The sequence below is a fragment of the Oncorhynchus nerka genome, linkage group LG4 (genome assembly GCF_034236695.1).
Source record: "Oncorhynchus nerka isolate Pitt River linkage group LG4, Oner_Uvic_2.0, whole genome shotgun sequence".
NCBI classification, from domain to species: Eukaryota; Metazoa; Chordata; class Actinopteri; order Salmoniformes; family Salmonidae; genus Oncorhynchus; species Oncorhynchus nerka.
The window spans coordinates 17,582,741-17,596,960 of record NC_088399.1 but is presented as its reverse complement, the minus strand read 5'-3'; the positions used below and the strand labels follow the sequence as shown (position 1 = coordinate 17,596,960).

At 44.7% G+C, this 14,220-nt stretch overlaps 1 protein-coding gene across 5 annotated transcripts in view; it reads left to right on the top strand.

Annotated features, from left to right (window-relative positions):
• rapgef1b (Rap guanine nucleotide exchange factor (GEF) 1b) overlaps nucleotides 1-14,220 on the top strand; it is an 82,861-nt gene that overhangs the window by 38,427 nt on the left and 30,214 nt on the right. For 4 of the 5 annotated variants that reach the window (XM_065017294.1, XM_065017292.1, XM_065017289.1 and 1 more), the window contains exons 3-6: nucleotides 2,573-2,751; nucleotides 11,274-11,430; nucleotides 11,777-11,868; nucleotides 11,968-12,108. In XM_065017294.1, the coding sequence (XP_064873366.1) occupies nucleotides 2,573-2,751; nucleotides 11,274-11,430; nucleotides 11,777-11,868; nucleotides 11,968-12,108 (569 nt within the window). The remainder of the gene's footprint in view (nucleotides 1-2,572; nucleotides 2,752-11,273; nucleotides 11,431-11,776; nucleotides 11,869-11,967; nucleotides 12,109-14,220) is intronic. The other variant, XM_065017291.1, reaches the window with a different exon arrangement.

Sequence of the window (14,220 nt, the reverse complement as noted above, 5' to 3'; positions counted from 1 at the left end):
TTAAGGACATTACATCAAAGTTGGATCAGCCTGTAGTGTGGTTTTCCACTTTAATTTTGAGTGTGACTCCAAATCCAGACCTCTATGGGTTGATAAATTTGATTTCCATTGATAATCTTTGTGTGATTTCGTTGTCAGCACATTCAACTATGTAAAGAAAAAAGTATTTAATCAGAATATTTCATTCATTCAGATCTAGGATGTGTTATTTTAGTGTTCCCTTTATTTTTTTGAGCAGTGTATATTTAAACCTGCATATTTAGCTAAAAGAAATCCAAGTTAGCAGGCAATATTAACCGGGTGAAATTGTGTCACTTCTCTTGCGTTCATTGCACGCAGAGTCAGGGTATATGCAACAGTTTGGGCCGCCTGGCTCGTTGCGAACTAATTTGCCAGAATTTTACGTAATTATGACATAACATTGAAGGTTGTGCAATGAAACAGGAATATTTAGTCTCAGGGATGCCACTCGTTAGATAAAATACGGAACGGTTCCGTATTTCACTGATAGAATAAACGTTTTGTTTTCGAGATGATAGTTTCCGGATTCTACCATATTAATGACCTAAGCCTCGTATTTCTGTGTGTTGTAATTAAGTCTATGATTTGATAGAGCAGTCTGACTGGAGCGATGGTAAGCATTCATTCAAACAGCACTTTCATGTGTTTTGCCAGCAGCTCTTCACTGTGCTTCAAGCATTGCGCTGTTTATGACTTCAAGCCTATCAACTCCCGAGATTAGGCTGGTGTAACCAATATGAAATGGCTAGCTAGTTAGCGGGGTGCGCGCTAATAGCGTTTCAAACATCACTCGCTCTGAGACTTGGAGGAGTTGTTCCCCTTGCTATGCATGGTTAACGCTGCTTCGAGGTTGGCTGTTGTCAATGTGTTCCTGGTTCGAGCCCAGGTAAGAGCGAGGAGAGGGACGGAAGCTATACTGTTACACTGGCAATACTAAAGTGCCTATAAGAACATCCAATAGTCAAAGGTATATGAAATACAAATCGTATAGAGAGAAATAGTCCTTTAATTCCTATAATAACTACAACCTAAAACGTCTTACCTGGGAACATTGAAGACTCATGTTTAAAGGAACCACCAGCTTTCATATGTTCTCATGTTCTGAGCAAGGAACTTAAACGTTAACTTTTTTACATAGCACATATTGCACTTTTACTTTCTTCTCCAACACTTTGTTTTTTCATTATTTAAACCAAATTGAACATGTTTCATTATTTATTTGAGGCTAAATTGATTTTTATTGATGTATTATATTAAGTTAAAATAAGTGTTTGTTCAGTATTGTTGTAATTGTCATTATTACAATTTTAAAAATCGTCCGATTAATCGGTATCGTCTTTTTTTGGTCCTCCAATTATCGGTATCGGCGTTGAAAAATCATAATCGGTCGACCTCTAGAATCATCTGTGTGTGCTTGCTGTGGGAAACCCAGCTCTCCCACCTATCCCGTGCACTTGTTTACCTACGTGTGTGGTTTTCCGTCCAGTACCTTGCTTTGTATTGTATTGCTCTGCCCTATTGTGTGAGTTTCCTGTGGTTTCCGAGTTGTTGTGAGTGCTGCCTTTGGATGGGTAACAGGTGCTACCACCAGTAGGTGTCCCCGTCCCCCCCAAATGGTACCCTATCCCCTATATAGTGCACTATTACCCATAAAGCCCTGGTCTAAAGTAGTGCACTACATAGGGGATAGGGTGCCATTTGAGGGACACACCCATACACACATGAATGGAACTGAAGCTGGCCAGTTTCCTGAATAAACTCCTCTCACTCCCAAGGCTTTAGTATAATGACTTCAATTCCCTGACAGTTTTGTACATACACTGAGTGTACAAAGCATTAGGAACACCTTACTAATATTTAGTTGCACCCCCTTTTGCACTCAGAATAGCCCCAATTTGTCGCGGCATGGACTCTACATGCCGTGACAAACATTCCACAGGGATGCTGGCCCATGTTGACTCCAATGCTTCCCACAGTTATGGGAAGTTGGCTGGATGTCCTTTGGGTGATGGACCATTATTGATACACACGGGAAACTGTTGAGCGTGAAAACCCAGGAGTGTTGCAGTTCTTGACACACTCAAACCAGTGTGCCTGGCACCTACTACCATACCCTGTTCAAAGGCACTTAAATATTGTGTCTTGTCTGTTCACCCTCTGAATGGCACACATACACAATCCATGTCTCAATTGTCTCAAGGCTTAAAAATACACAATCCATGTCTCCTCCCATTCATCTACACTGATTTGAAGTGGATTTAACAAGTGACATCAATAAGGGATAACAGCTTTCACCTGGATTCACCTGATGTTCCTAATGTTTTGTACACTCGGATCTTAATTTGAGACAGGAAAATAATCCAACAGCAATGTGAAATGTGAATTATTATGTTCATTAGGGCCATTTTGCAACAGAAAACGACTGAGCGTTTCTCATTGGACAAGTTCAAATAGTACCTCCCCGTTTCACTCTGTTTCCATCCTTTTGGTGCCTACTGAACACAACCCAAGCTGAAAATGTAATTCTATTCTATTTCTTTCTTTTCTGTAGAAGGTGAGTCGGCTGGAGGAGCAGGAGAAGGAGGTGGTGAGCGCACTACGCTACTTCAAGACCATCGTGGACAAGATGGTGGTGGAGAAGAAGGTGCTGGAGATGCTGCCTGGCTCGGCCAGCAAGGTGCTGGAGGCTATTCTACCTCTGGTGCAGGTGGAGGCCCGGATAACACACAAGTACGTGGGCTGAGACGGGACAGGAGAAAGGCTAGTGTTTAAGGTGGTATGTGCAATACCACTCAAAAAGTTTGGACACACATACTCATTCAAGGGTTTTTCTTTATTTTTTATTATTTTCTACATTGTACAATAATAGTGAAGACATCAAAACTATGAAATAACACATATGGAATCATGTAGTAACCAAAAAAAGTGTTAAACAAATCAAAATATACTTTAGATTTTAGATTCTTCAAAGTAGCCACCCTTTGCCTTGATGACAGCTTTGCACACTCTTGGCATTCTCTCAACCAGCTTCATGAGAGTGTCACCTGGAATGCATTTCAATTAACAGGTGTGCCTTGTTAAAAGTTTATTTGAGTTTGAGCCAATCAGTTGTGTTAAGGTAGGGGTGGTATACAGAAGATAGCCCTATTTGGTTAAAGACCAAGAACCGCTCAAATAAGCAAAGAGAAACGATGGTCAGTCAATCCGGAAAATTTCAAGAACTTTGAACATTTCTTCAAGTGCAGTCGCAAAAACCATCAAGCGCTATGATGAAAATGGCTCTCATGAGGACTGCCACTGGAAAGGAAGACCCAGAGTTACCTCTGCTGCAGAGGATAAGTTCATTAGAGTTAACTGCACCTCAGATTGCAGCCCAAATAAATGCTTCACAGAGTTCAAGTAACAGACCCATCTCAACATCAACTGTTTAAAAAAATATATATATATTTAATCTTTATTTAACCAGGTAGGCTAGTTGAGAACAAGTTCTCATTTACAACTGCGACCTGGCCAAGATAAAGCAAAGCAGTGCGACAGAAACAACAACAGTGTTACACATGGAATTAACAAGCGTACAGTCAATAACACAATAGAAAAAAAAGAAAGTCTATATACAGTGTGCACAAATGGCATGAGGAGGTAAGGCAATAAATAGGCAGTAGTAGCAAAGTATTTACTATTTAGCAGATTAACACTGGAGTGATAGATGAGCAGATGATGGTGTGTAAGTAGTGATGCTGGTGTGTAAGTAGTGATACTGGTGTGCAAAAGAGCAGCAAAGTAAATAAAAACAATATGGGGATGAGGTTGGTAGATTGGGTGGGCTATTTACAGATGGACTATGTACAGCTGCAGCGATCGGTTAGCTGCTCAGAGAGCTGATGTTTAAAGTTAGTGAGGGAAATGAAAGTCTCCAGCTTCAGGTATTTTTGCAATTTGTTCCAGTCACTGGCAGCAGAGAACTGGAAGGAAAGGCAGCCAAAGGAGGTGTTGGTGTTGGGGATGCGCGTGCTACGGGTGGGTGTTGTTATCATTTACAGATGGATTTGTTTGATCGTAGCTAGCTACATAGCTAGCTACATAGCCGTCTTTGTTTCAAAGATAATTGTGTAGTCTAGAGCGATTTTCTAGGTTAGCTAGCCAGCTATTGTCGTTCTCCTAACGCAACGTAACGTAACCAACACTGCTAGCTAGCCAGCTAGCCCCCGAATAGCAGCATTGTAGAAACTTCACACTCAACGGAACGACTTGATTAGGGTAGTGTCAACAACGCAGCTAGCCTACCTCAGCAGTACTGTATCATTTTAATCATTTTAGTCAATTAGATTCTTGCTACGTAAGCTTAACTTTCTGAACATTCGAGACGTGTAGTCCACTTGTCATTCCAATCTCCTCTGCATTAGCGTAGCCTCTTCTCTAGCCTGTCAACTATGTGTCTGTCTATCCCTGTTCTCTCCTCTCTGCACAGACCATACAAACGCTCCACACCGCATGGCCGCGGCCACCCTAATCTGGTGGTCCCAGCGCGCACGACCCACGTGGAGTTCCAGGTCTCCGGTAGCCTCTGGAACTGCCGATCTGCGGCCAACAAGGCAGAGTTCATCTCAGCCTATGCCTCCCTCCAGTCCCTCGACTTCTTGGCACTGACGGAAACATGGATCACCACAGACAACACCGCTACTCCTACTGCTCTCTCTTCGTCCGCCCACGTGCTCTCGCACACCCCGAGAGCTTCTGGTCAGCGGGGTGGTGGCACCGGATCCTCATCTCTCCCAAGTGGTCATTCTCTCTTTCTCCCCTTACCCATCTGTCTATCGCCTCCTTTGAATTCCATGCTGTCACAGTTACCAGCCCTTTCAAGCTTAACATCCTTATCATTTATCGCCCTCCAGGTTCCCTCGGAGAGTTCATCAATGAGCTTGATGCCTTGATAAGCTCCTTTCCTGAGGACGGCTCACCTCTCACAGTTCTGGGCGACTTTAACCTCCCCACGTCTACCTTTGACTCATTCCTCTCTGCCTCCTTCTTTCCACTCCTCTCCTCTTTTGACCTCACCCTCTCACCTTCCCCCCTACTCACAAGGCAGGCAATACGCTCGACCTCATCTTTACTAGATGCTGTTCTTCCACTAACCTCATTGCAACTCCTCCAAGTCTCCGACCACTACCTTGTATCCTTTTCCCTCTCGCTCTCATCCAACACTTCCCACACTGCCCCTACTCGGATGGTATCGCGCCGTCCCAACCTTCGCTCTCTCTCCCCCGCTACTCTCTCCTCTTCCATCCTATCATCTCTTCCCTCTGCTCAAACCTTCTCCAACCTGTCTCCTGATTCTGCCTCCTCAACCCTCCTTTCCTCCCTTTCTGCATCCTTTGACACTCTATGTCCCCTATCCTCCAGGCCGGCTCGGTCCTCCCCTCCCGCTCCGTGGCTCGACGACTCATTGTGAGCTCACAGAACAGGGCTCCGGGCAGCCGAGCGGAAATGGAGGAAAACTCGCCTCCCTGCGGACCTGGCATCCTTTCACTCCCTCCTCTCTACATTTTACTCCTCTGTCTCTGCTGCTAAAGCCACTTTCTACCACTCTAAATTCCAAGCATCTGCCTCTAACCCTAGGAAGCTCTTTGCCACCTTCTCCTCCCTCTTGAATCCTCCTCCCCCTCCCCCTCCTCCTCTCTGCAGATGACTTCGTCAACCATTTTGAAAAGAAGGTCGACGACATCCGATCCTCGTTTGCTAAGTCAAACGACACCGCTGGTTCTGCTCACACTGCCCTACCCTGTGCTCTGACCTCTTTCTCCCTCTCTCTCCAGATGAAATCTCGCGTCTTGTGACGGCCGGCCGCCCAACAACCTGCCCGCTTGACCCTATCCCCTCCTCTCTTCTCCAGACCATTTCCGGAGACCTTCTCCCTTACCTCACCTCGCTCATCAACTCATCCCTGACCGCTGGCTCACGTCCCTTCCGTCTTCAAGAGAGCGAGAGTTGCACCCTTCTGAAAAAAACCTACACTCGATCCCTCCGATGTCAACAACTACAGACCAGTATCCCTTCTTTCTTTTCTCTCCAAAACTCTTGAACGTGCCGTCCTTGGCCAGCTCTCCCGCTATCTCTCTCAGAATGACCTTCTTGATCCAAATCAGTCAGGTTTCAAGACTAGTCATTCAACTGAGACTGCTCTTCTCTGTATCACGGAGGCACTCCGCACTGCTAAAGCTAACTCTCTCTCCTCTGCTCTCATCCTTCTAGACCTATCGGCTGCCTTCGATACTGTGAACCATCAGATCCTCCTCTCCACCCTCTCCGAGTTGGGCATCTCCGGCGCGGCCCATGCTTGGATTGCGTCCTACCTGACAGGTCGCTCCTACCAGGTGGCGTGGCGAGAATCTGTCTCCTCACCACGCGCTCTCACCACTGGTGTCCCCCAGGGCTCTGTTCTAGGCCCTCACCAATTCTCGCTATACACCAAGTCACTTGGCTCTGTCATAACCTCACATGGTCTCTCCTATCATTGCTATGCAGACGACACACAATTAATCTTCTCCTTTCCCCCCTCTGATGACCAGGTGGCGAATCGCATCTCTGCATGTCTGGCAGACATATCAGTGTGGATGACGGATCACCACCTCAAGCTGAACCTCTGCAAGACGGAGCTGCTCTTCCTCCCGGGGAAGGACTGCCCGTTCCATGATCTCGCCATCACGGTTGACAACTCCATCGTGTCCTCCTCCCAGAGCGCTAAGAACCTTGGCGTGATCCTGGACAACACCCTGTCGTTCTCAACTAACATCAAGGCGGTGGCCCGTTCCTGTAGGTTCATGCTCTACAACATCCGCAGAGTACGACCCTGCCTCACACAGGAAGCGGCGCAGGTCCTAATCCAGGCACTTGTCATCTCCCGTCTGGATTACTGCAACTCGCTGTTGGCTGGGCTCCCTGCCTGTGCCATTAAACCCCTACAACTCATCCAGAACGCCGCAGCCCGTCTGGTGTTCAACCTTCCCAAGTTCTCTCACGTCACCCCGCTCCTCCGCTCTCTCCACTGGCTTCCAGTTGAAGCTCGCATCCGCTACAAGACCATGGTGCTTGCCTACGGAGCTGTGAGGGGAACGGCACCTCAGTACCTCCAGGCTCTGATCAGGCCCTACACCCAAACAAGGGCACTGCGTTCATCCACCTCTGGCCTGCTCGCCTCCCTACCACTGAGGAAGTACAGTTCCCGCTCAGCCCAGTCAAAACTGTTCGCTGCTCTGGCCGCCCAATGGTGGAACAAACTCCCTCACGACGCCAGGACAGCGGAGTCAATCACCACCTTCCGGAGACACCTGAAACCCCACCTCTTTAAGGAATACCTAGGATAGGATAAAGTAATCCTTCTCACCCCCCTTAAAAGACCTAGATGCACTATTGTAAAGTGGCTGTTCCACTGGATGTCATAAGGTGAAAGCACCAATTTGTAAGTCGCTCTGGATAAGAGCGTCTGCTAAATGACTTAAATGTAATATAATGTAATCATGACCAGCGAGCTGAGATAAGGCGGAGCTTTACCTAGCATAGACTTCTAGATGACCTGGAGCCAGTGGGTCTGGCGGCAAATATGTAGCGAGGGCCAGCCGACTAGAGCATACAGGTCGCAAGTGGTGGGTGGTATAAGGCGCTTTGGTAACAAAACGGATGGCACTATGATAGACTGCATCCAATTTGCTGAGTAGAGTATTGGAAGCTATTTTGTAGAGGATCGGTATGATAGTCAGTTTTACTAGGGTAAGTTTGGCGGCGTGAGTGAAGGAGGCTTGGTTGCGAAATAGAAATCCGATTCTAGATTTGATTTTGGATTGGAGATGTTTGATATGAGTCTGGAAGGAGCGTTTACAGGCTAGCCAGACACCTAGGTATTTGTAGTTGTCCACGTATTCTAGGTCAGAAAGAGGAGACCGCGTGAATCAGGCCTTCATGGTCAAATTGCTGCAAAGGAACCACTACTAAAGGACACCAATAAGAAGAAGAGACTTTCTTCGGCCAAGAAACACGGGTAATGAACAGTAGACCGGTGGAAATTTTTGTCCTTTTGTTCTGATGAGTCTAAATTTAAGTTTTTTGGTCCCAACCGGCGTGTCTTTGTGAGACGCAGAGTAGGTGAATGGATGATCTCCATGTGTGGTTCCAACCATGAAGCATGGAGGAGGTGTGGGGGGCTTAGCTGGTGACACTGTCTGATTCATTTTTAATTCAAGGCACAATTAACCAGCATGGCTACCACAGAATTCTGCAGCGATACGCCATCCCATCTGGTTTGCACATAGTGGGATGATCACTTATTTTTCAACAGGACAATGACCCAAAACACACCTCCAGGCTGTGTAAGGGCTATTTGACCAAGAAGGAGAGCGATGGAGTGCTGCATCAGATGACCTGGCCTCTACAATCACCTGACCTCAACCCAATTGAAATGGTTTGGGATCAGTTGGACCGCGGAGTGAATGAAAAGCAGTCAACAAGTGCTCAGCATATGTGGGAACTCTTTCAAGACTGTTGGAAAAGCATTCCAGGTGAAGCTGGTTGAGAGAATGCCAAGAGTGTGCAAAGCTGTCATCAAGGCAAAGGGTGGCTACTTTGAAAAATCTAAAGTATATTTTGATTTGTTTTACACTTTTTTTTGTTTTTCTGTTACTTCATGATTCCATATGTGTTATTTCACCATTTTGATGTCTTCACTATTATTCTACAATGTGGAAAATAGTACAAATAAAGAAAAACCCTTGAATGAGCAGTTGTGTCCAAACTTTTGACTGGGTACTATAGGTCAAAGGAACTGGGCTTTGGTTAGTATTCAGCATTGGTGAGGGATCTTTGGCCCAGTATATGATCATACCGTATTTTGTTTTTATTTTGGTGAGTTTTTTTTGTTACCAAATTTCTATTTACTTTGTTGTTTTTGTTGTGTCATATATATATATATTTATATATATACAATTTTGAGCATTTAGGAAAGACCGTTGGTCATTCCTTACATATTGTTACCCAGTCATAGCCTAGGCATGTTGCTCCTTAGTGAGATGGGCTGCGTACTACATTCTCACAGAATGTTCTTGCTGTTTTGCCACAAAATAATGTAAACAAATGGTGTCTCCATTCCCCAAGACGTTATGTAACAACCTCATTAAAGTGGTTTGATCATCAACTGCTATCTAACTGCTTTTGATGTGTCCTGTTGGAACATTGCTCAAAAAGGAGAACGGATGTTGTGACATCATCAGGAGCTACACTTGGTGACATCATAGTGAGACATAATCACCTCAGGCTTCCTGGAGTGTTCATCTTGTGTGCTCTGGTATTTCATATCTGGAAAGAGCTCCTGTTATTCTGACTGAGTTAATGTTTACCTATTTATTCAGCACTGTCAACACTTTATTCAACACTTTTATGAGCCACACGCTTCTTCTTATCCACTCGTGCAACAAAGTGTATCGATAGGCTTGTTTTGTTATTATTATTATTATTATTATTATTATTATTGTGTCTTTTTTAATATCAAGGAATATTTCCCGTTCTTTGGTCATAGGAGTAACAAATAATGTAATGCTAACTCGAGTTTCGCCACCAACTGGAAGACGTAGTCTCCCCCCACTGAGACTGACCATCAGATTCAGGCACCATCAGTCCAGTAAAATAAAAAAATGAAGGAAATTATTTCAATTTATGCTCACTCAGCTCTGCCCCACAAGTCATACAATGCATTTCAACGTCATAGATTTAGCGGGTGGTAACTTGTGAAATAGACACCGGCTAGATTGCGGTGTTAACCAATCAGCTTTCAGGATTAGACCCACCCGTTTTATAATACCAGTGTGATCATATACCTCAAGTTTTGAAATATAATAAAACCCTCTGAGAAGAACAACATTGCAATGCCATTGGCAGGGAAATTCAAGCATTGTATTGGGTCTATCGCCTACTGCACACACCTCATTGCTACAGAACTGGTTTTAATAGGTTAATGTTGCATAGGCTTATGCTTTTCGTGTCATGTTTTTTCAATTCTGAGCGATAGATCTCATCCTGCGTTTTGACTCAGAAATTGATCTCGGCTCAGAAAAGGTTGGTGACAACCGTCCCAGATCACAACCCGCCTCAGGGACTCGAGTCCTACCCCTCTGCTTCTGGAACCACCTGGGTCCAGTGCCTGTATTCATAAAGTGTCTTAGACTAGACTAGGATCAGGTCCCCACTGTCCATGTAATCTTATTCAATGTGATCTAAAAATCAAATCTGATCCTAGATCAGCTGCACTTCTACTTTGAGATGCTTTATTATGACTCCAGTTGTTATTGCTGAATGGTCTTTTGATTGGCTCTCTCCTCTTGCCCACTTAGTTTGTTCATTGTGCCCACGAGCCTTAGCCCTGGTCTTAGGCTCCATTTTTCCCATACAGCCCTTAGCTCTACTGTAGCAGTGTCATAGAAATAGAAGCTAGAGAAAAGTCTTGGAACCTGTAACCCTTGAAATTTGACTGGTAAACTCATGGGGAGGACCGTTGTATAGATGCTATTTCTCTGAGCTGTATCCTGTAGAGACAGGAGGGATATTCCAGAGTGGTGAATCAGCTGCAGCGTGTTGTGACTGGTCTGAACGTCTACCACGCCCTACTGTTTCTCAATGGTCCGTTCAGCACAGCCACATACACCTAGACCAGAACAGACACACATTCTCCACTTAATACCACCACAAACACACTTTTTCCAGTCACACACACACACACACACACACACACACACTTCCTCAATAAATCCCCTCGGGGGAGACATTGAGTTAACGCATATGGCTGTCACAGTGCGGGAGAAGAGATGTGGTCCTTTAGTCTAGCTAGTTGTTCGTATTCTCAATCTACAGAACCCGACATGAAATGTGTATCCCTCGCTCCTCTTCCCTACACCCCCACTCTGTTCCCCTCTTCCATTCTCTGTTCCCCTCTTCCATTCTCTGTTCCCCTCTTCCATTCTCTGTTCCCCTCTTCCATTCTCTGTTCCCCTCTTCCATTCTCTGTTCCCCTCTTCCATTCTCTGTTCCCCTCTTCCATTCTGTTTCCATCCTTTCTTCCCTCTTCCCTGTAACCCTGCCATCACTCTACTGTTCTACGCCCTCCCCCTTTTTCTTCATCTTTACTTATCCATTCCCCCCCCAATCTCAGCCTCCCCTTTCTGTCCATCTCTTCCTTCTTGTCATTTACTGTCACTTCTCTCCTTTCTCCTCAGTTCGGCTGTGTCGTCGTGTCACAACCGGGTGTACCAGAGCCTTGCCAACCTGATCCGCTGGTCCGACCACGTCATGCTGGACGGCATCAACCTTGATGACAAGGACAACGTGGTCGCGGTCACGACAGTCATCAAAGCCGTTCTGGATGGGGTCAAGGTAAGAGGGACAGTCGGTGGGTCTGTGAAACGATAGCTCGCAGCTTTCCACGGCTGTCAGAGAGGGTCATAGTGTCTGTTTCTCCCTTGCCGAGCTGGAGCAAATACATTTGTCAAATAGGCCTACTTTCAAATACGTATGCTGTGGTTTGGTTAGCTTGCCTGGTACAATGTCAACAAATGGAATGGTCCTGAAAGTGCAAATACTTCAAGTCTTTACAACTGAATGTATTTGACCCAGGTCTGCTCTCTGACCACTCAGTTTTTGTCTAAATTATGTAATGAACACATCTTAATCTGATTGAAAACAGTATACTGTACACATTGAAGTTGTTTGGTTCTAACAGGAGCTGGTCAAACTCACCATAGAGAAACAGGAGCAACCCTCCCCCACCACACCCAACAGACCCCCACCACCACCTATCACTACACCAGAGAGGTGAGTGAATGCACACAAACAACCCTACATACACCAGACTTTTTCCTGTCAGTCTATCTCTGTCACACACACGGACTCTCTCTCCTGTTCTGTTCCCAGCAGGTCAGAGTTGCCACTGACAGAACGGGAGAGGGAGATCCTGAGTAAGACCCCGCTCACCGAGACTGTGACGGACATGGCAGAGGAGGACGTAGCTCCGCCCAAACCCCCCCTCCCTGGCCTGAAAATGGATGCGCTCAGGTGAGTAGCACTGGACTCCCATCTTTGGATATAATCGACAGTGGCATACCAATAGTATGCACCAGGGCCCACTGGACCAGACTGAATCTTTAGGGGCTTTTAGTTTTAGGGCCCAGAGTTTTTCCCTGAGTCTTAAATATGGTGTATTCAACATTTTCAGTTGTGTAGGGCTTCATCTTCTCATCGCCCTGTCCTCATCTGCAATTCATTGAATTGGCTTCTTCCAGATATTTAGAGTGAGATATTTATTTAACTTATTTAACTGAGGAGATGAAGCTACTTGAGACTATTGAGATGCACCCATGTAGCGTGAGTGTTTTTTTCAGTACTGTCCCGTTCAGACTCTCTTTACCTTAGTGAAACAAAAACAAATAATATTTCACTCTCTGTATGAGTTGTCGCACACTGATTTCAATGAGTGAAATTGTCATTCTATCACTTTCAAGTTCCTGTTTCTGACGGTCTTAAAGCGGTCATGTTTGTTACTGTAAGTTCCCAGTGGAAAGAGAAGTTCTCCCCTGCCACAGTAATGAGAAGGAACCTGCAGTCTCGAGTGTCTGCAGTCAGAAAAAAAGCAGAAGCGGTCCAGTGCCACATGGTGTAAGTGACCGGTGCTGTTGCGTGGGCACTTCTGGAAGTTTATTCTTTTTAGAATTCTGCCAAAGAGGAATTGAAGTGAAGATAAAACTGAAACGTTTGTGCTGGTCAGCATAAATCATTTTTTGTGCTGTTGTATGAGAACTTCTGAATGTTTTATTTTAGAATTCTGCCAGAGAGGAGGTGAAGTGTAGATAAACTGGAATGTTGATGCAAGTCAGCATTAATCATTTTTGATTGACATGATGTCAGGGTCTATTTATGAATTGGGTCTAATTGAGTCTGAAACTTGTCATGGTATCTCGCAAATAGCACCCTATTCCCTGTGTAGTGCACTTCTTTTGACCAGGGCTGTAGTCTCTTTATCCATCATTTTCAAACAAATTTGGTAGAAAACTTTTATCTTAAAGAGGAATTCTATTAATCTACAACATACAGTGCCTTCAGAAAGTATTCACACACCTTGACTTTTTCCACATTTTGTTGTTACAGCCTGAATTTAACATTTTGAATGGATTAAATTTAGATTTTGTGAATTTCCCACAATGTCAAAGTGGATTTTGTTTTATTTTTTACAAATTATAAAGAGTAAACATTTGCTTAACAAGTCACATAAGTTGTGTGGACTCTGTGTGCAATAATAGTGTCTAACATGATTTTTGAATGACTACCTCATCTCTGTACCCCCACACATACAATTATCTGTAAGGTCTCTCAGTGAATTTCAAACACAGGTTCAACCACAAAGACCAGGGAGTTTTTCCAATGCCTCGAAAAGAAGGGCACCTATTGTTAGATGGGTAAAAATAATTAAAGCCCACAGTGAATATCCCTTCGAGCACGGTGAAGTTATTAATTACACTTTGGATGGTGTATCAAAACACCCAGTCACTACAAAGATACAGGCATCCTTCCTAACTCAGTTGCTGGAGAGGAAGTTAGTTTAATGGCTGTGATAGCAGAAAACTGATGATGGATCAACAACATTGTAGTTACTCCACAATACTAACCTAAATGAGAGTAAAAAGAAGGAAGCCTGTGCAGAAAAAAAATATTCAAAAACATGCATCCGGTTTGCAAAAAGTGTGTAAAAGAAATTAACTTTGTCTTGAATCAAAGCATTATGTTTGGGGCAAACACATCACTGACTATCACTCTTTATGCACTGCTCAAAAAAATAAAGGGAACACTTAAACAACACAATGTAACTCCAAGTCAATCACACTTCTGTGAAATCAAACTGTCCACTTAGGAAGCGACAATGATTGACAATAAATTTCACATGCTGTTGTGCAAATGGAATAGACAACAGTGGAAATTATAGGCAATTAGCAAGACACCCCCAATAAAGGAGTGGTTCTGCAGGTGGGGACCACAGACCACTTCTCAGTTCCTATGCTTCCTGGCTGATGTTTTGGTCACTTTTGAATGCTGGCGGTGCTTTCACTCTAGCGGTAGCATGAGGCGGAGTCTACAACCCACACAAGTGGCTCAGGTAGTGCAGCTCATCCAGGA